We start from the raw sequence: 22,536 nt of genomic DNA on the forward strand, positions 1-22,536 counted from the left end.
GGACGTAACAACACAGTGCCATTAATATTCAATTATATAATTAGCTGTGTCTCAATTTCAAAACTCATCTCACTGAATAAGTAATTTTCAATCAGCAGGCAGTTCAAAGCATTAAGGGGACGGATAGATGTATGTACGTATGTATAGGTAATTACACATGTACATGCATCTACTCTTAAAATGACTGCAAATTTTATATCTTCAACGTTATTTGCAAACAAATTAGTTTGGGACACTTGTCCCATGCTGAAGGAAACATATTTTGTGGGATTGAATTCGTTAAGATGAGTACACGAATGGCTATGTTATGCATGTAGTGGAGCTATAGATACCCGGGCATCGAGCAAAGTGAGTAGTTCTGTAGAAGCTCTAATTTCGTTCATTGCGTTAGCTCAACTTTCGAGCTTTTGAACAGTCTGAGCAGCTAAAAAAGTTTTTAATTATTTATTTAGTTATTTATTTATTATTTGTTACTTCTTACATAGAAAGCAATTTTTTAATTGTAATTGAACAACCTTTTTGGCCCCAGAAAGGGCCAAATCCAAAGAGATAATTCAAGTCAGAGGGAGATATAATACAGTCAAGTTCTAACAAATGGCGCATTAGCACTTAATAATGTTTTACTAAAAACTATGGTCTGAAATTCAAATATTTTGGCATAAATCCAAAATTTTTTTTCTTATTTCAGAAAAATAGGTACGCAGTATTAATTGAGACGTTTCAGTGGTCTAAAATATATAAAAAAATATTTGGATATGGCAACTCTGTTCTAAATATGAGCTGTAAAACATGATGCTTCTGAAGCAACAACAAACTTGTAAACAGTTCAGTAAAATATTGTAAGAAAACAGCTGTTCGATAATAGTTAAAAAGGAAAAAAAAGAAATAAACTTATAATGGAAGAATATAAGAAAGGTATCTATTTTTTAACTTAATGAAAAAATGTGGTTTATTGTGTCATATCTGTATAGTGTGGAGTTTTGTTTAATAGCTTTTTTAACCGAAAATTTCGTATTAACCTGTGTTCTGTAGAGTGTAAGTTGTGTGTATTGTCCAGTATTGTTCCAGATTTTTATGTTCGGTGGAAGTTTGGGGTATGTTCTTTAAAATCATGTACGTAACATTTGCCCGTTTTTGCCCCATTTAAGTATATTTGTAATTTTCAGCAACCTTTAAATTCCAACACGCAGAAATGCTTGGAGTTTGGATGGAGGGCGATCGCAAAACTAATGTTGTTTTAGATTGGATTTTTAAAAAAATTAATACTAATGAGATAAGTTTAAAGAAAAAAGATAAAATAAGAAAAAAAAAATATAAAATTTATTAGCATATGTTAGCGAAAAATTATCAAAATGTAATCGTATGGTTAATAGATTTAAAGAGAAATACCCCCAGTGGGTTTCCGCAACAACTATTATGGAAATTTCTGAGAATGATTTTGAAAAACCCTGTTAAAGTAAAGCAGGACGACCAAAGGTTAGCTACACAGATGCGAAAGATCGGCTTAAGAGGAAGCTAACAAGTGATTATTCTTGTGAAAACAATGACGATGTTGATTTTTTGATTAATGCAGCTACTGTTGCGGCAAAAAAATCAAAACAAAGTGATTTTGCATTTATTTTAAAGAAAACTGCGCATCAAGCAGAACAAAGCGAAATAAGAAAAGCTGTTACCTCCAAAAACCCCGAAGCAGTTCCACTAACTCCAGAAGAAGCTCTCGCATTTTTACTTGAAAATGATTTAAGCAAAAGACAATATATCAACATGAGGTTGTTAAATAAAGAAAGCAATTGCAATATATATCCAAGCTATGAGGAAGTACAATAACACTGGATCACAAATTTCAACTTTTTTTCTGCACCAGAGACGCCGTTATGAAATTCCTATGTAAAATCACCGTCTGATTCCGAAAATCAAGGTTATTTTTTATTCTATGGTAACGTTTTTGAGATATTTACGAATTACCGTTATTTCAAAAAAACAAAAAATTGGGCCCACTTAATCATATATATCTCGAAAACGAATTGAGCGATTCCAAAACCGTTTAAAGCTTTTAAAAGGTAATACAATTTCCTATAAACTGTGTGTAAAACACTTTTTGCTAGGCCCTGCAGATTCAAAGATAACGAACTATCATAACGAATTTTTTAAATTTTTTTAGTAAAAATATAAAAAAATTTGTCCTTTGAGAGAAAGGATCTCGAAAACTTTTTACTTTTTCGTGTATTTTTTGTTTTTACTCTAAGCTCTGTTTTATTACAAAAAAAATAAACTTTGATTAAACAAAATCGATGAACTAATACAAAAGTTACAAGCATTCAAGTAAATATATCCATATAGTAAAACTTAAGTACCCTACAAATAGTAGCATATGTACATATGATTCTGTCATATGTACATATGATTCTTAAACTATCTATTTAGGCGACATATGAAATTTATTACACCAATGAAGAGGAGGGAACCAACTTGCCATTCAACGGACTGCTATATTTGTACTACAAAAGTATTTGGGGTTGGAAAGTCAAGAAAAGTAACCTATGCGAGCGTATCTACAGTGTCATTACCAGAACTAAATTCAACGGAAGCTACATTGCCAGATTCAAATTTAACTTTAGTTTCGGCTCCAGTTTCATTGTCAACAGCAGTATCTGATTACGCGGCATCATGTTGTACTGAATTGCAAACGGAAAACGAAAGAAACCCTTTGTCACAAGCACAACTCAATGATTGGATAAGGGATTTGGAATTGTCAAAAGAAAAGGCCAAACTACACGCCTCTCGTATGCAACAATTTAAATTTGTTTCATCCGGTGTTAAGGTAACATATTATATGACTCGTCACGAACAATTCTCCCAGTACTATACGAAGAAGGACAGTGTTTGTTATTGCAAAAACATTGCTGGTCTATATAAACAGTTTGGTGAACCATATGATTCAAAAGAGTGGCGATTGTTCATAGACGGCAATTAATTAAGTTTAAAGGCCGTATTATTGCATATTGGCAACCAAAAGCCATCTATCCCGATCGCGCATGCAGTAAATGCGAAGGAAACATATGAGACAATGCAAAAATTGCTTGAATTAATTAAATACGAAGAACATGATTGAAAAATATGTACCGATCTAAAAGTCGTTGGAAAGCTATGTGGTCTACAACCTGGATACACAAAATACTGTTGCTTTCTATGCAAATGAGATAGCCGAGCACGTCAAGACCACTACATCATAAAGGATTGGCCAGAACGAATCGCGTTTCAAGTTGGGGTGGATAACATAAAATACTCATACTCCGCTCCACATCAAGATCGGCCTTATCAAAAACTTTGTCAAGGCTTTGGACAAAGAAGGCGAAGCTTTTCATTATTTGAAAACAATCTTTCCACAGATTTCAGAAGCAAAAATAAAGGAAGGGATTTTTGTGGGGCCGCAAATAAGGAAAATAATGGTCAATACCCATTTCAAAGAACTATTGTCACCAGTGGAGGCAGCGGCGTGGGACTCTTTTGAAAAGGTCGTTACTTCTTTTTTAGGCAAACACAAAAGTCCTTCGAGCTGATAGAGAACGATTTAATCAAAAACAATGCGGAAATGGGTAAATAAAAAACACATATAAGACCGTTATATATACAATATATATATATATGTATATAAGACCGTTTTCTCAGTTAACTTTAAAACTAAACAAAAAATGTTAAAGCAAATTTTTAAATTTACATGAGAATATATAGCTCTTAATCTAAATTTATTGCCCTGCTCCGAACAAACAAGAACGACCAAAATTTGTTCTGAATTGGAAGATTAACCCAGCCTAAGAAAATTATATGCTAATGTGTCACTTACGTATTTATCTAATTCCTTTTTTAATTTTCTTTCAGGAGTAAGTATGTCTTTAAAAATTCATTTTATGCACTCCCATTTAAATTTTTTCCCGCAAAATCTTGGCGACGAAAGTGACGAGCATGGCGAAAGGTTTCACCAGCAAATGAAAATGATTGAAAGTCGGTATCAAGGATTCTGGGATGTCGCTATGATGGGTGACTACTGTTGGTTTCTCATAAGAGAAACCGATCCTTATATAAATAAGCGTCAAAACAAGACACATAACTTTTTCAATTATAAAATAAGATCATAGAGTTAAGACAGAATACATACAGTACATATGCTATTATTTGTAGGATACTTAAGTTTTACTATATGGATATATTTACTTGAATGCTTGTAACTTTTGTATTAGTTCATCGATTTTGTTTAATCAAAGTTTATTTTTTTTGTAATAAAACAGAGCTTAGAGTGAAAACAAAAAATACACGAAAAAGTAAAAAGTTTTCGAGATCCTTTCTCTCAAAGTACAATTTTTTTTATATTTTTACTAAAAAAATTTAAAAAATCCGTTATGATAGTTCGTTATCTTTGAATCTGCAGGGCCTAGCAAAAAGTGTTTTACACACAGTTTATAGGAAATTTTATTACCTTTTAAAAGCTTTAAACGGTTTTGGAATCGCTCAATTCGTTTTCGAGATATATATGATTAAGTGGGCCCAATTTTTTGTTTTTTTGAAATAACGGTAATTCGTAAATATCTCAAAAACGTTACCATAGAATAAAAAATAACCTTGATTTTCGGAATCAGACGGTGATTTTACATAGGAATTTCATAACGGCGTCTCTGGTGCATTTTGGCTGTAAACCAGTGTAATTAAATGCAAGCTACTTTGCTGGCCTACGGAGATATCTGTGTCGGAGTCTTCAGCAGAAGTATCACTGCAAAATATCTTAGACCATACCGCACAACGCATTCTTTTATTCCAAAAAGATGTTTTGCACGTCATGGCAGAAATTTCGAATGCTGTTTTAATTGCTAGCTATGGGTTTGACGGTACGACGGGACAATGTATGTTTAAACAAAGGTTTGAGACAAGTACACCTCAACTTTTTGACCAATCACTGTTTGTAACTACCATTATACCATTACAAATGTTGGACAGTTCTGGCAAAATTATTTGGAGGAATCGCTCTACGCAATCAGTGCGGTTTTGCAGGCCATTAAAAATGCAATTAGCAAAAGAATCTACAGCTCTAATTCTATCAGAAAATAGTCAGCTAGATATGCAAATATCTTATCTAAATCCATTTGAATATTACCTTGATAACGGAGAAAAAAAGATTGTCACTTGTGATTTGCATATGACTTTGATTGATGGAAAAGTACTAAATGTTATAACAAACACCAATTCTAATCAAAAATACCCAATATGTGGTGCTACACCAAAACAATTCGTAACAACTAAAAATTTTAATTCTGATGTTTTTAAACCCAAACTTACATCCCTTAGATATGTTATTAGCCCACTACATGCATGGATTCGAGTATTTGAATTCGTTGTACACATTGCTTATAGAATCGATTTAAAAAAGTGGCAAATTAGGGAAGCTTTAGTTAAAAAAGCATTCCAACTTCGAAAACAAGAAATACAAAAGAGTTTTTGGGAAGAAATGGGCCTTCATGTAGATAAGCCTAAAGCAAATGTTAGTGGAACATCAAATGACGGCAATACTGCCAGGAAAGCATTTACAAATTTGGAGCTCCTTTCTTTAATTACAAATACTGATATAGAAATTTTGAATAACTTTAGAGTTATATTAATTGCTATTTCCTGCGAGTATCCTATAGATACCACAAAGTTTGAAGATTTTTGCAAAAGAACTGCCTTCTTGTACATGGAAAAATATGTATGGTTTCCAATGTCAGCAACAGTTCATAAAATATTAGTTCACAGATTATAAAAAATTGCGTAATTCATGTTGCTTGTTTTGGTGAAAATGCGTCAGAAGCTCGAAATAAATTATACAAGAGAGATCGCAACGCACACGCAAGAAAAAATACAAGAAAAAAGAGGTTGTCTGTAAAGTCGGTTTACTGACGATAGTTTAACGTGACAACGTCATAAGAAAATATTGATGGAATGGTTGCAATTTTCAAAACAAAATTTTAATTTTATTTGTTTGATAGATATTTTGTATGGATATAGAGGAGGAGGTAAATGGAATTGCAATGGAATAGGTCAAGTTAATACATTTACACAAACGTGAAAAATGACGAAACACTTATCAAATTCATGAAAGATATCTTCAATTTCGCTTGTGCATCAGACGTTAATAAGTCAACAACACTAAGAGGCACCATCATCGGTTTACCTTTTTCAAGACACTTTAAACTCGAAACACTCCCTTTCATTTCCTACTTTTTCTAACATCGTCCTATTCTCAACAGAGAAATGGTTCATTACCATGCACACAGGAAGAAGGCATATGCAAATATAAGTATGTGAATTTATATACCTACATATGCGCATATACATATTATACATGTACATACATATATACGCTCACTTAAATAGGAGAGAGCAAGATGTCGACCGTTGCCTTTCGTTTGCTTTGTTTTCTTTGTCGTTCGTTCCGCGCTTTCGCTTGCAGTTCATTCAAGGTAACGGCAATGAGCAAGGTAACGGCAAATGAGCAAGGTAACGATAAATGAGCAAGGTAACGACACATTTTTTCGTGCGTGCAGCCTGTTAAATCGAATTATAAGACGTTATCACGTCAAAATAATATGACTGAAGTATTCAATAGAGCAATGGATTCTTCAGACCCCCTTCTTCCAGCTTGTCTTTATCCGCTAGAGAAAAATATCGGAAAAGAGAGAAGTTACCAGAAGTAGTAATACAATTGCTTGCACCTTCAAGTGAGCTTCAAATTTTCAACCACTTGCCAGGGGGATCTGAATACGATTGGAGAACGCTTTAGTTTTAGATACGGAAGACTGTGATTTCGAATGATTTGCTTGGTACATATAACTTTTTATATTATATTCAAGTGAATTTAATAATTCTGTAACTTCTCTCTCATTTCAGATGTAGAGCTGATGTTATTATAAAAATAATTGTTTCAGTAAAAACATATGTATAAATATTTGGATAATAAAATTGATTTGACCACTTTTGCCTATCATATGCACATTTTTCATTTTATGAAACCAAATTTTTACTATAAGTCCAAGGGAGGTACTCCTAGGGACTGGCCGATTTCAACTATTTTTGGTAACGTCGATGCGTATTACGAGAATAACATATTTACCAATTTTCGTTAAGATATCGCAATTTTTGGAGCTGAAATTCAAAAAATTTTTCTATAGGTCCAAGAGGGGTACCCCTGGGGAATGGCCGATTTCATTCATTCTTGGAATTTTTCTTAACAAAGTCATATATAACCTGTATGCGAGATTTCAATGGTCTAGTACCACTCCTTCTAATTTATGCCAAAAAATTTGAATTTCAGACCATAGTGCATTAACGAGATCAAAGATAAATGATACTGCCTGAAGAGTACCCCTGTCTCTTAATGGGAAAATACTAATCAATCGATAGCGAGATTCGTATGATGGTGTCGGTTAGGGTCAAAGCGCACAAAGTAAAAGTTTAAAGAAACTATGGGCCTACTCCAATCCGCGCAATAAAGAACATTGCTCTTATTACAGATGTTGCATGCATTGTCTTCAATATTTGAAAACACTTTAAAAAAGCTTTGCAAAATCATATTGCCTTTGGTGCAACCGCAATATGCTGACTATTTTACAGTTGTGACTCTGATACTCCACGCGTAAATAGTAAGCGCCTTGGAAAAGCGTAATCCAACTATTAAATTTATTCTGTGATGATTTTGAGAGATGGATGTGGTAGGAGTGAAGAGTTGGCCTTTTCTCAAACTGCTGGGTGCACAATAATACAATTTTTTTGAAGTCCTATTTGACAAGATGTTTGATGGAATTTGTATTTTTTGAAGGCGACAGGGTAACTTTTGAGTTCTACTAAGAGTAGGATTCTAAACATAAAGAGCATATGAAGAAAATTATCTCCTTCAAGTATTGAATAGTTATCGAAACACAAGCACAAAACCTAGAAGGAATTTATAGAAGAAAGAAAAAGACAGAATTATAAAAGATATGAGAATTCATTGAAGACAAAGCGGCAAAACTGGCACAACTAAAAAAAACAAAAAACGCGAAGACAAAAAATTTTCATCAAAATTTCACACTTCTTATTTTCAGAATTTCTAGAAAATTTTCAAGTTAAAACTGGCTCAAAAATTGTGTTGATGTTTTAAATTAGAACAATTTTTAATTTTTTTTTTTAATTTTTAGAAAGCAACTCTAAAATAAAAAGTATGTTTATAGCATGTAGATTTATTAACAGATTTTGAAAGTTATATTTTTTTTTACTTAATTTTATTAGTTTTTCTATGAAAATTTATTGTTTCTCAAAAAAAAAAATGCAACAAATTTTCATTAAAGTTTCAAACTTTTTATTTTTAGAGTTTATAGAAAAATTTCGATAATGTAGTGTTATAATTCAATGAGCTTTGGTATAAGAATGTGAAGTAGATCAAAACTTGTTTTGATTTAAAAAAATTTTTCGAAACTAAAAAAAAAAATATTTCAAAAAATGTGAAAAAGCAGCTCCATTATACTTTACAAAGCCTTGCATAGGTTATATTGATTACTTCGGAAATATTATTTGTTTCGTTTTTTGATTTAGTTTTGACGTCTTTTTGACAATATAATTTATTCTACTAGTTTACAACTTTGTGAAAATTAATAAAAAAAAAATTAAAAATTTTCAACAAAATTTCAATTCATTTTTTTCCAGAATTTCTAGCAAATTTTCTAGCTTACAGGTTTATTGCACATCAAATTTTATATATAAATATAATAAGCTGCAAGTTACAAGTGGTTCCAAAAGTGCACTGATTTTTGACAAATTTTTCGAAATAAAAAAAAAATAATTTTTTTCTTTAAAAATTTTTGGAAAGCAGCTCCAAACTATTAATTATAGCATAGCTGATTATCGGTACGTTTGAAAATATTATTTGCTTTTTTTTAATATTATTTATTCTAATAGATTTCCAATTTGTAGAAGATTAAGAAAAAAAGTATTCAAAAAATTCTCATCAAAATTTTTTTTTTTTTCAGAAACGTTAGAAAAATTTCGAGCGCAAATTAGATTAAATTTTAGTATAATAAACTGCAAGTTTCAAGTAGCGCAAAAATTGTGTTCCGTTTTGAATTTCTGTGATTTTTCTTCCTGATAATGTTTGGGGTGCTTTCATCAACATAAAAAATGTAGAGCATTCATTAAATGGAGAAAAGAAGTAACAATAGTTTTCAATTTGTGTCACATACACTTTTTAACACATCAGTAGTTAAAGTGTAATTAGCAGAGATGTGATGCCCCTCGGCAGGTAATGGCAAACCTCCGAGTGTATTTCTGCCATGAAAAAGATTCTTGTAAAAAAATATCTGCCATTCGGAGTCGGCATAAAACTGTAGGTCCCTTCATTTGTGGTCCAACATCAAGACGTACTCCATAAATAGGTGGAGGAGCTCGGCCAAACATCCAAAAAGGGTATCAGTATATATACAGGGTTTGATTGAAAAGTCATGAGCCTTATTTTTTTTAAGCAGTTTTATTAAACCTTTTGGCTTATACAACTAATACCCGGAACCCCCATCTTGGCCAATGCAGAGGTGGAGAGGAAGGCGGTGTGCGCCGGCGCATTGTCGTGATAAAGGGTCCAATTGTTGACGAGGTCGGACCGAACCCGGGCGACGCGGTTTTCCAGCCGAAGGAGCACTTCTTTGTAAAATGCCACGTTTACAGTGCTTCCCGGAGGTACAAACCCCTTGTGGACAATGCCTCGAGAGTCGAAAAAGATGATCAGCATGATTTTGACCTTGGATTTCGACATGCGCGCCTTCTTGGGTCGTGGCGACTGGCTCGTGTGCTGCTCCACACTCTCTCTCTTGCCCTCAGGATCGTACTCAAAGCACCAGGTTTCATCTCCTGTGATACAATTGTCTAAAGTATTATCCTGTTCGTCACTTTCCAATACTTCACGACTCTTTTCCACACGCAATTGCTTTTGTTAATCAGTCAAAACCTTTGGAACCAATTTGGCACACACTTTTTGCATTTCAAGTTTTCCGGTCACGATTTCCCGCAAATTGTAATAAGTTAAATTTAACTCTTCACTGGTCTCACGTAGACTAGCACGACGATCAATGTTCAAAAATTCACGAACGCGGTTCACATCTTCGTCTGTTTGCGTCGTTGAAGGCCTTCCAGACCGCTGTTCGTCTTCGACGTCCTCCCGGCCTTCCTTGAACGACTTGTGCCACCGTTTTACCTGGGCACTGGGCAGTGATTGGTCCCCGTAAGCCTTCTTGAGTAGCCCAATGGTTTCGGTACTCGTTTTGTTTAGCTTTACGCAAAATTTGATCGAGTAAATCCTTACACACTTTTAAAACAGCTTTCACCCGCGGAGCGATGTTGACTGCACCGCTGTTGCCAGCGAACTGGGACCGGTTGCTAGTGGAAAGGGAAGGCCCAACGATCATTTTCCCCCACCCTCCGATTCGGTTGATTGCTTGGCAGACGCTCCGCGCGGGAAGGCTCATTACTTTTCAATCAAACCCTGTATATATTACCTACTTTGGACCGAAGAAACACAGAGTAGTGTGCAGTGAAGTACGAAGACTGACGCCTTATAAAAGCGAGCATAGCAAGTAAATTGGAGCGGCATGATTTAAGTATCTAATGAAATTGAGCCTTGAATCATAGAAAACCCCTAAATCTTTAATCACATCAGACGCAGCACGATATGTGTAGTTAATATGATAAGAGTAATTAAAGAGATTTCTGAAGCTAAGAAAATGTGATTTTATGACATTTAGGAATATTAACAAATATACCATTCATTTGGCACCAGTCAAATAAATTATTCAGCTCAGATGGTAGGATGGCTGAATAACTTCAATTTCTTATTTCAGCATAAACCTTTAGATCATCAGCATAGAGAAGAAACGTAGGAAAGAAAAACACTAACAAATATCATTAGTAAGCAAAAAAAGTAACAAAGGTACTAAAATACTACCTCCCTGAGGTACACCAGAGGTGGCAATGAACTGTTTTGACGAAACCCTAACGATAACTACCGTGGAGGAGCTTTTTATTAAATAAGATCCAATCAAATCACGGAAAGTCTAATGGAAACCGATAAATGCTAATTTAGCTACTAAAATCGTATGAGAGATTTTACCGAAGGCTTTAGAAAAGTCCGTGTATATCGCGTCAATGTGGTATCCATTCTGGAAGCCTGCGTAGGAATCTTCAGAAAAACTGATAAGGACTAATTAGATGTTTTACGCTAAAATATAACTTGTCTTTGACAATACGTTCAAAAAGTTTAGATACAACAGATATTTTGGAAATTGGCGTGACAAAAGTCAGCTTCCAATCATAGTCCGAGTGTCTTATCTTAGACAAGCTACCTAGTTAGCCGAACCTAACCTACCATCAGCCTTAGGCGGCTGATCTGCATACTCTTTTCCTCCAGCATGTCCAGGTACTCACATAATTCTTATTGATTTTCTGTGTTAATACGAAATATGACAAGTTTTGCTAATTATATATGCCAGGTTGAACTTGCTAAAAAGTGCTTCTTTCGTCGATTTGCTATCAATTTTATTAACCAGTATTCATTTAGTCGTCCAACACTATTAGCGAATAAATAATTATTAAAACTCCAAAAAATTTACTAACAAAAAAAATTTAAATAATCAAAGCACTGCTCAAATTACTCACTCGAGTTCGCGCTCCAAAAATTTTCGAATCATGAGTTTAAACAAATATGCGGCTACTCGTTGCTCATACGCCCCGGCCCTTTAAAATGTGCGAATAAAATTGAGAGCGCTAATTTTATCTTAATTTTATTTCTACAAATTTTTCTTTCCTTTCACCATCTTTCAATGATTTTTAATTTTTTTTTTTGGTTTTTCTTTGTCAATAATCATCACACTAAAAAAATTAAAAAAAAAATCTACTTCAATTGTAATACTTGAATTTAAGAGTCTGCTCCGATAGCAGTGTAATACCATAATGAAAAAAAAATCAATTGCGCTATGTTTACCTTTTGAAAACCGCATTAAACAAATTAACACTAATAAGCCGACGTGTAAACGACAGAAATTGGTTGATTGCGTTGTTTTCACAGCAAATGCGAAAGTTTGCTGATATGCTTGTGCAAATGTATGCATGTATGAATATATGTATGTATGTATGTATGTGGATGATGATATACATACATACACATGTGCAGATGGGATTAAATATAATTGCACTTCGCTAACCGACTAACAACCGTTACTTCAACACCATTAAATGCCGTTGCGTTTGCAATTATCCCCACACGCACGCACTCACATACACATACAGAGAGAATAGTGCTCTATTGAAAAGCAATAAAAACAAAAACAAACAACAAGCAATACATTAAATGCACAGGGGAGAGGTCAGCATAGCTGGAAATTGAACATAAATCAAGTAATTACTAAACATTTTTTGTTTGCACTCAAAAGTAATATTAATTTATCGCTAAAATTTCACGAAAAAATGTGTGCTTAAATAAACGGTGGTTAAATTTTAAGGGCCGATATTGATTGTGAACCACACCTAAAAACATCAAGTTCTTTTCTACATTTTATTTCACATTTTTCAATTTCAGACTAACTCAATTTGAACCATTGAGACATACGCAATCAAGCAACGCGTTAAAGTTATTCAGGCTTATTATGAAAATGGGCGTTCAAATCAAAATCAAAATCATCTTCAGTGATGAGGAACATTTTCACCTCAGTGGATTATCCAAGAGTAATTGCCGAAAAACCAATGCACCAACAAAGAGTGACTGTTTGGTGCGGTTTATGGCCCGCGGCATCATTGGGTCGTATTTTTTCCAAAATGAGGACGGTCAGGCAGTTACTGTGAATAGTGTCCGTTATCGTGAGATGATAACGAACTTTTTATGGCCCGAACTGAAAGATATGGATGTGGACGATATGTGGCTTCAACAGGACTGTGCCACTTGTCACACAGCTAACGAAACAATGGCTCTTTTCCGTGAAAAATTTGAAGGCCGAATAATCTTACGTCGCGGCTATGTCAATTGGCCGGCCGCCAAGATCATGTGATTTGACACCGTTGGACTTCTTTCTTCTTGCCTCAGCGTCATCGAAAATTTGGACCGTCGGATTGAGGTGTGCCGCCCAGGCCACGGCGGCCATTTGGCCAATATTTTGTTCCATACGTAATTTAGCTATGCCAGTAATATCATAATAAAGAAAAATGACGAAAATTAAAAAAAAAAAATTGTACTTGAGTCAAAATCAACACCGGCCCTTGAAACTTAACCACCCTTCATATACGTTTTCTAGTCTGCTAGGTATAATAAAAAAATCTTTGAACGTGATGTAGATAAAATCGCACGATGACCGAAAAATAACGAACGGATATACAGAATATTTGAAAATTAGTGCTGATATGAAGTCTAAACCAGGAAAAATGGGAGTGGCGAAGAGGAGATTTTGTTAAATTTAATTTTGTAAATTTTAAAAGGTTCACTTGGAGTTTACAACCGTGTACGCGATATTCGTATATGCACATTTCTGCATATCCTATGATCAAAAAGTACCGGCAATGTTTAATTTAAACGAACCGCGCTCGTGTGCAACCGGTCCATAGTTGTTTCTTATGTTGGTAGGACTGTAAGACACATATCTGCCAGTTTTTAGCGCCATCGGATCAATAGTGTCTACCTGGCCGGCCGGAAATGTGGGCAAACAATTCTTGGATTTTGCATGAATGACAACCTGCCCTCGCACCGAGCCCAAATTGTGCTGGATTATTTGACCAAACACTAAGTAAATACCATCGTGCAAGCACTATTTTCACCTGATATGGCCCCGTGGGCCTTCTTTTTGTTTCCCATGTTGAAGTTACTGCTTCGTGGCAGGAGATTTCAGTCGATTTCGTCGGCCTACCAGGGGTGCATGGAGGACTGGGTCAAACGTTGGCACATGTGTGTTGCCTCAGACGAGTCATATTTTGAAGGTGAGAATATAAATTGGCCTGAAATTTAACTCCGTTTTGATTTATTTAAGAGGGTATTCTGGTCTAGAAATTTGAAAAAAATCAGTGTTTTTTGGCATATTTTCAAAGTTTAGACCTTCAAAAATATGCCCTTCAACGGATTTTTCAAAAATTCGTTTTTTCCGGAAAATCTTTTGTAACCCACACAACCTTTATTTACTCTATGTGTATATATATGGGTTGGTTGGTTGGTTTAAGGGTGAGCCCGCATCGGAGTGCCACATAGACCGCAAGTTGGGTCCGTTGTGTTGCTCTAGAGCTCATTATGTTATATGATTTCCCCACCTAACCGAGATTTTTATTGTAGATTTTGGTCAAAGATATTAATTCGTTTCGAGAATTTGATGAGAGATTCGATTTTCAGGTTCGAGAGTACTGAAAGATTGTCAATTGTTGGAGAGCCTAGAAGAGCGAGTCGACTTCTGGGTAGACCGGGACAACTGCACAGCAAATGTGTGTATATACTATATATACTTTATACTTCTATAATATATACCTGGAGGGATCTAAGTTATTTTATTGGAATTGTTGCTCAAACTTCAAACGCGATTTTCTCAAAACTACTTTTTTTGAGATGGTCGTCATGATATCTCAAATACTACTTCACCGATCGATTTGACTGTTAATAAGATTTTTTTATTATACATCTGTCTATCGCGCCTCGAATTTTGAAAAATATAAGTTTGAAGTATTTTTAAAAAACGAGATAAAAAAGAGGGTAAAAAAATTGTTTTTTTTTCAAGTTGACGCAATTTTGTGAATTTTTTTTTCTTTGATTTGGCGTAATCCGTTAGCGACATCCTAACTAATGAAGAATCTTTTTATTTGTTTGTTTAAGATGACTAAAAGGGTTGGAATCATGTCAACCATGGAACACCGTTTTTTATGTAGACTCCGCCGGCCTGTAATTCCACGATTTTTTTTATTTTTTGTTTATTATTTTTTTCTTTATATTTTTCCAATATTAATAAAAACCATAAAAAATGGATAGTAAAAATATTTTTTCATATTTTTTTATCTTAGTTTTAAAAATACCTAAAATTAAGGCGTCTAAACAAGAATACCCTCTTAAACATTCCCGGTACTTTCGGATCATAGGCTATGCGTGCAGACATACAAATACATTAGGGTGGACAAATACATTTGCATGGACTTTAAAAGTAGACTCAAAGTCAATATAAAGAAAGCATATCTTTGGCCATAAAAGCGAATGACGCTTCAATATCTTAGAAGCCAATTCACGGCTAATGGGGGATGCAAAAGTCATAGTTTCACAAGGCTGCAAAAAGCGAGAAACGCATTTGCTAATCGCTGACCAGTGTGGCTAAGTCAACGTGCATAGCAAACTTCGAATTTTCAATTCTGTCCTTCTCTACGCCTGTGAAACATAGTGCCTATCAACCGCTCAAAAGCTGTAAGTGTTTGTAAGCCGCAGCCTGAGGTACGTGCTGCACATTTGGTGGCCAGCCAATGGGATATCGAGCGCCGACTTACACCGACGATGCCCACAAAAACTACTCGCGCAAGAAATCAGGGGTGGTGGTGGTGGTGTAAGTGTCAGTGTAATCGCATCCAAATTGAAGTACTTTGGAAAACAATGACATACAGAATTGACTAAAAATAACCAGATTACAGGGTGAACGATATGGAGTGCTATTCAAAACACCATAACTTTTTTGTGTGAAACTAGTTTTTATTGATTTTAAAGTCAAAATTCTTCAAAAATGATTACAATTTCAAAATATATTCACTTTAGCTCGATATGACCACCTTTTGCCTTGACTATAGCCTGCAAACGGTAAAAAAATGAGTTGTATGCTGCACGAATGTGGTCTTGAGGTATTTGGGCCCATTCTCGTATAATCTGTTCAGCTTTTTTCAGCGCATCCATACAGGCATATTTTTTAGTCCTCACCTTGCTCTCCAAAATGGACCAGATGGAATAGTCCATCGGATTTGCGTCTGGCGAATTCGAAAGCCATTGTGTGGACGAAGTGAAGTCTGGAACATGATTTTTTAACCATTCTTGGTTCACGCGAGCTTTATGAGACGGTGACGAGTCCTGTTGGAACGTCCATGGTCTACGATCGAAATGATTGCGTGTTCACGGCTCTAAAGCAGCTTCTAAAACATTTTCCCGACAATAAGTCGCATTCACTTTGACACCAGGCTCGATAAAAACGATTGGAGGGCGTCCATCAGCGGTCACTGCGGCCCAAACCATTACTTGCGATTGGAAATTGCTTCGAGTGGCCATACGTAGGCTCAAATTCTCGTATGAGCGTTCGGTGAAGTAAATACGATCGTTTTGATTGTTTATGAACTGCGCAATTGGGAAATTTTTTTCAATAGAAAACACAATATTAGGAAATTCGCCACGTTCGTGCAAGCGCAACAACTCCTTTGCCCTTTCGCACTGAACTTTTTTTTGCTGAGGTGAAAGATCATGTGCTTTTTTGAACTTGTAAGCCTTGACCTTGAGCTCATTTTGCAATATGCGTCGAATGCTGTCTTGCGATATTTGCAGTTCTTTGGCCATTTTTCTTCCACTTCGACGTGGATTTCGTTCAAGTCGAGCCTTCACTTTCCGAACCATTTCCAGCGTTGTTGCGGTTTTTTTTGGTCCACATCCATAGCGTTTTGCAATGCTACCAGTATCGTTGTAACGTTTTATAGTGCGATACACAAACATTTTATTCACTATGAGGTGACTGAGCTCACGAACAATGGCTGGTTGTGATTTTCCAGCCAAATATAACGCAGTCACACTATTACGTTTGAATTCCCTCACAGAAAAAAAAAATTCAACGAAACTGGGACGCAAATGCTTTTGATGGCTTATTAACAATACATTGAGCTGTCATTAGAACAATTTTGACGTTGATGTCATGAGCTGTTTTACAGATGCAAGCAGTGTGAAGTTGGTTGGTTCATATCGTTCACCATGTAGAATTACAAATAAAATTCAATCAGAAAACAATCGTTATTGTGCAGCAGTATTGTTGGACGTAGCTTAAGCGTTTGACAAAGTGTGGCACAAAGGCTTACTCCACAAATGACTATCAATGTTCAGATATTCATCACATAAGAGCTGAAGCTCCGCCAGGAAGCGTTCTTGGACCACTGTTATAAGTTTTATTCACCGCAGACATACCACCGCCTGACGAAGCTAATTCATCAATTGCTACGTTCGCAGACGATACAATACTATTGGCATCGGACAATAGCTTAACTATCGCTACTGAAAACCTGCAGCGATACACAAACGCAGTTAAGGAATGGTTCGATAATTGGTGCCTAAAAATAAATGAAGACACATCCGTACAGGTTATATTTACTACCAAAACAAAATTTACTGCAGTTCCAATTAAAATAAATGGTAATAAAGCAATTTCAATTAAACCAACTACTAAATACCTTGGAATACATTTAGATTCGAAACTAAATTGGAATCACCACATAAATCAAGAGATCAAACAAATAAAAGAAAAACCTCGACAACTTCATTGGTTAGTCAGCACAAAATCCAGACTTACTATACAGAAAAAGCTATTAGAAGAAAGCTATGATTAAACCAATCGGGCTATATGGACTACAGATGTGGGGAGCGGCTAAAAAGTCTCACCTAGTAAAAATTCAACGACAGCAATCGAAGATTCTTCGAATTTTGACCATGTCTGACAGGTACACGAAAAATGATGACAGCCACATTACTTTTAATATAGCAACAGTAGACGAAGAGACCAAAAAATAGCAAGAAGGCTCTTTGAAAAAATACAAGAACACAATACTGCAGAAATCAACAAACTTCTGGAAAGGGGAAAAAACATTGAGAGAGGCTTAAAGAGAACTCGACCAAGCGACTTAATGAGTGCTAGAAAACAATAAATGGGCGAAGATAGTTAAATATAATTATTTTATATTTATTAGTTCAATAAATTTAATTACTTGCTTAAATTTTTAATTAATGATTTAATTCAATGAAAAAATTTGAATTGAATTTTTTGAATGAAAAAATGGTAAATCTAATAAGGGGTATTTTTACTTTTAAGGAGGAAATATGATACTAAAATATTTTATTAAATTTGAGAATTAATTATTTAATGCTTTTATTTAATATTTGTTTGAATTTACTAAATTAATTCGAAAAAATTTAATTTATATCCGTTTTTCTGCAAGTTTTAGTTTGATTTATATATTAAAAAAAAAATAAAAACAATTAAAAATTACAAGCACCCACTTTCTTATTAGAATATTAAAAAAAATATATTTAAAAGGCTTTGTAGCGCCCTCCCGGAGTCTTCGAATATAAAATGGATATCAAATATACACTTTTCGTACTAAAAACCCACAACTACAAGTTTGTATTAAAAAAAAAAAACATTCATAGTACTTTGGTCAATATTAAAACAATAAGTAAATAATTGACGCGTACATTTCTGTTAGGTGTATGGCCGAGCTCTTCCTCCTAGTTGTGGTGTGCGTCTTGATGTTGCTCCCCAAATGGAGGAACCTGCAATTTTAAGCCCATACGAATGGCAAATGGTTTTTACGTGGAGCTTTTACATGGCAAAAATACACTCGGGCGCTTGGCTATTGTCTGCCGAGGAGCAACCGCTTCAAGAAAACACTTTTTCTATTATTTTGCTGTTTTATGAACGGAAATTCGAACCTACGTGTTCTCGAATAGTAATCATCCACCAACCCATGCAGCTACGGCAGCCGCCAATATTCATATTAACTGCTTACTAATAAAATATGGCTTCTTTTGAAATTTGCGCTTCTCGAAACTGACTTCTTTTTTTCTTAGAAATTACATAAAATCTGAATCTCTTAGAAACGATGTTGAAAAAAAATTACACGCCCCTAATACAAACATGCACGTATTTATGTTAAGTATATGAGTGTATCGATAAACACTTCGTGGCATACTTGCGGGCGATATCTGTGAATACCAGTAGGCCGCAGACAGCTGCGGGCTCTGCAAACTCGCCTTAAATTCACACAAAGCCACATGCATCCACTTATGTTCACATGACCACACACACACATACACATGCGCGCACATACACACATATGCGCATAAAAGTATTTACGCTTACCCAGCGCTTCGATGTGGCTCCGCTCAACGGTTGTGGTTAATCCGAACACAAGCAGCATCATTACGTATTCCAGCAACATTTCATGCGAAATTCAGATATTAATGCCACTTTTTGTTTGCTTGAGTGCTGCTACTACTAAGCTGCGAAAGGATATCGCAATTACCAAAATGACAGCAATAGCGACAATTGTGACGCTGGTGACGATTGCGAGGACAACGACAGCGTGGCGTTGAATGCCGAAGAATATTCATAAAAAAAAAATGAACTCAGAAAAAATCAAATCAAAACCCTGACTGCTGACTGCTGTAGCTGTTGGCAATGTGCCGTTGTTGTTGTTTTTGTTTGTTGTTGTTTTTTTTTTTTTTTTTTTTTTTTTTTTATCTTAGTTTGTTTGTTGATTCAACTGTATTCAGAAATTGCGTGTGTTTGGCGACAATGCGAACGCGTCAAGGCTGCGTCTCAGCACTTACAAGCAGCGGCAATTGGCGGCTGCTGTTTGGCGTCTGATCACGAACCGATGAGATGTTGATATTATGTTGTCGTTGTTGTTGAGCTCTTCGATTTTTTCTTCATTTACTTGTGCCTCTCATTTTGCATGCATGCGTGCGTGTATGTGTAAAGCTGTCTGTGCGACTACACGCAATCTGACACAAATTGTTATTTGCAGCAATGGCCTTCAACACATACACATGCACAGATTTTTCTGTTTTTCGTTGACGAACACACACACACACACACACTTGCTGAGACGATGGAGCGATAACCGTTTTTCATTACTTATTCATAAAAGTTGTAAAAAATAGTTGTTATAATTATGGGGCTGCTGTTTGGGTGATGGTTGCTGGCACTTGGTCAAGCAAGTGAATTATTTGATGTTGCTTGTTATATTTTTTTGTATCTCTTTTTTTATTTTTATTTGTTATTTTTTAATTTTGTTGTTTTTGTGTTTGTTTAAGCAACAATTATTGCGCTCACCAGCCAGTAGACATGACCAGACACATTCCGCATTCAATTGAGATAATTAAAATAAGAGTAGGCAGCTGCCACACGCAATGCAACTTAAGGACACGTGCGTGACTGAATGAAAAGAACGCGCTTTATGCGATTGACATGCAGTTTCTGTGATTTCATTATATTGCGCTGAGTTGTGCTCTGTCAACGGCCGATTTGTGGTGATTGGATGTTGATTTTGAATTGATTTTAAAAATTTTGCACTGCATTGCTTTCGGGGCACTGAGACGATATAATTTTTTAAGCATTTTAAATATAGGTGTGTTTTTATTTATTATTATTTTTCACTTTTTTCATAATTTTGTATTTGTAATTATTACTATTTTTCATGTTTTAGTTGTTTATTTGTGTGCCTCGCTATTTCGCTTTTTTCGCCATTCCAACAAAATGCCAACTCATTAACTGGTCTCACCACTTTTATTTGCCCGTAAAACTAATTGCATTTGTTGCTCTTTCATTACGCACCCACACATTCATATGAGCGTAATTAATTAAGTATACGGCCACACACCAAAACACATAGAAGCGGTTTGAAGTCACAATCACAAATGCTGAAGTGCTTCTAGTTGCTAGTGCTGTTTTTGTTGTTTTAGTAACATTGGCTGGCACCAGTTTAGAATTCGCAATTTACGCTTAATTCAAGTAAATAAACTGATTTCCGCTCGACGGAAATGAAATAATCTCGCTGCGAACGGGCAAGAACAAGACTTTTGATAGCGGGCGGCTAACTTGGCACCCTTTGCTAAACGGCCACCTAAGTGCAGGTAGTTGGGGACCCTTTTCACATTTCGCTAACCTCACTGTTTAGATGCATAATCTTAGATTTTATTTACTAAACTTTTATTTATTTATTTTTTTTTTTGTTTGCTCTTTTAAATTTAACATAAAATTGATCATTCTCACATTCACCGCTTCACTTCGAAAGCTTCACAACGAATGTGCGCTTAACTTCCTTTTTTATTCCACTTCTTTGTATCTACGCAACACTGCCACTTCAGTTTACTTTTCCGCACTTGGAACACTTGAATGTCCTTTAGCAAGCACTTACACCGGACAACTAAATATATTAGTGATATACAATAAGGATTTAAGTTCAGTCAGTAGAAAGGCCGAGTGCGTCACCTCAATGTTTCGAAAACACTGAAAACACTACGAAGTTTATGTAGAACCTCCGAACGAAGAGAGCGCGTTTTCAATTTGTAGCATACTTTGGCGCGCAAGCGCTTATGAATGTGAGTGAAGCTTTTGGTGCTAAGTAAAGGCGAAACAGAAATGAGTATAAATAAAATGAGAGTGCATAGTACAACATGTTGCTGCAACACAGCTGTGTATATATACAAAAGTGTACAATTTAAGGGGTTATATACCTTGTGGTCCGGTGAAATTAGCGAAAGTTGGGTTTTTTTTAAAGATATGTAGCAATAATTTTATTGTATAAAAGTTTTTATTATTGGATATTACAATGTTTAAAGAAAAAAAAAGGCTTTGTTTGTGTAAAAATATTTAAAAATGGCGGAGTTATGGCGTTTTCCCCCAAGACCCTTTTTTTGGAAGAGGCTTGCGGTGGACGCGATTCAAGTCCACCAAGTCAACTGAAATCAAAAAATCGAAAAGATTTCATTAGTATAGGGTTATATCTTCTTAGTGAACGATCAATATATTAAATATTTTGATTTTTGTGAAAATAGGAACATGTTTTTAAAAAACTCCACTTCTACAGTCCTAAAATTGGCATTAAAAAATTCATATCTGCAAAATAAAAATTTATACATAAAAAGTTGATCGTTCACTAAGAGGCGAAATCAATTACGAACAATTTAAAAAAAAAATTATAAAAATCGGTTGAATACTTTTTTTGCAATCGCGTCCACCGCAAAAGCATTTTTGGAAAAACACGTTTTTGAGATAATCGCGTTTAAAGTTTCAAGCGCCGCATGAGGCCGTACGCTCAGGACGTGACGACGCACAATTTAAAACGCTGTAACTTTCGATCTATTGCTCAGATCTCTATGAAATTTTTGGAAAATGTTCTCAAGGGATTGTACTTTACGATAAAGAAATAAAATTTATTTTGATTTTTTTGAAAAACACAAGGTATATAACCCCTTAAGGCATGCTAGATATTTTTAATAACATGGCCAACATATTCAGAGTATTCCCTAAGCGCGATATGGTTTCAATTTTAAATGAACATGAAAATGAGAGTCGCATAAAAAGGGTGGTTAAGTTTCAAGGCCAGGTGCTGATTTTCAATAAAATACAATTCTTTTAGGAAATTATTATCATTTTGATAATACCGGTCTGGCTCAATTACGAATTGAATAAAATCTTGGCCAAATGGCCTCCGCGGCCTCGGCGGCGCACCTCCATCCGATGGTCC

At 35.2% G+C, this 22,536-nt stretch overlaps 1 protein-coding gene across 1 annotated transcript in view; it reads right to left on the minus strand.

Moving 5' to 3' along the window:
* The window catches only part of LOC129251459 (hemicentin-2), a 76,707-nt gene extending 57,262 nt beyond the window's left edge, over positions 1–19,445 (minus strand). The window contains exon 1 of the mRNA XM_054890807.1: positions 19,146–19,445. Coding sequence (XP_054746782.1) covers positions 19,146–19,224 — 79 coding nt within the window. The 5' untranslated portion in view covers positions 19,225–19,445. The remainder of the gene's footprint in view (positions 1–19,145) is intronic.
* Positions 19,446–22,536: the final 3,091 nt, after the last annotated feature.

Source organism: Anastrepha obliqua, chromosome 1 (assembly GCF_027943255.1).
Source record: "Anastrepha obliqua isolate idAnaObli1 chromosome 1, idAnaObli1_1.0, whole genome shotgun sequence".
Classification (NCBI taxonomy): domain Eukaryota; kingdom Metazoa; phylum Arthropoda; class Insecta; order Diptera; family Tephritidae; genus Anastrepha; species Anastrepha obliqua.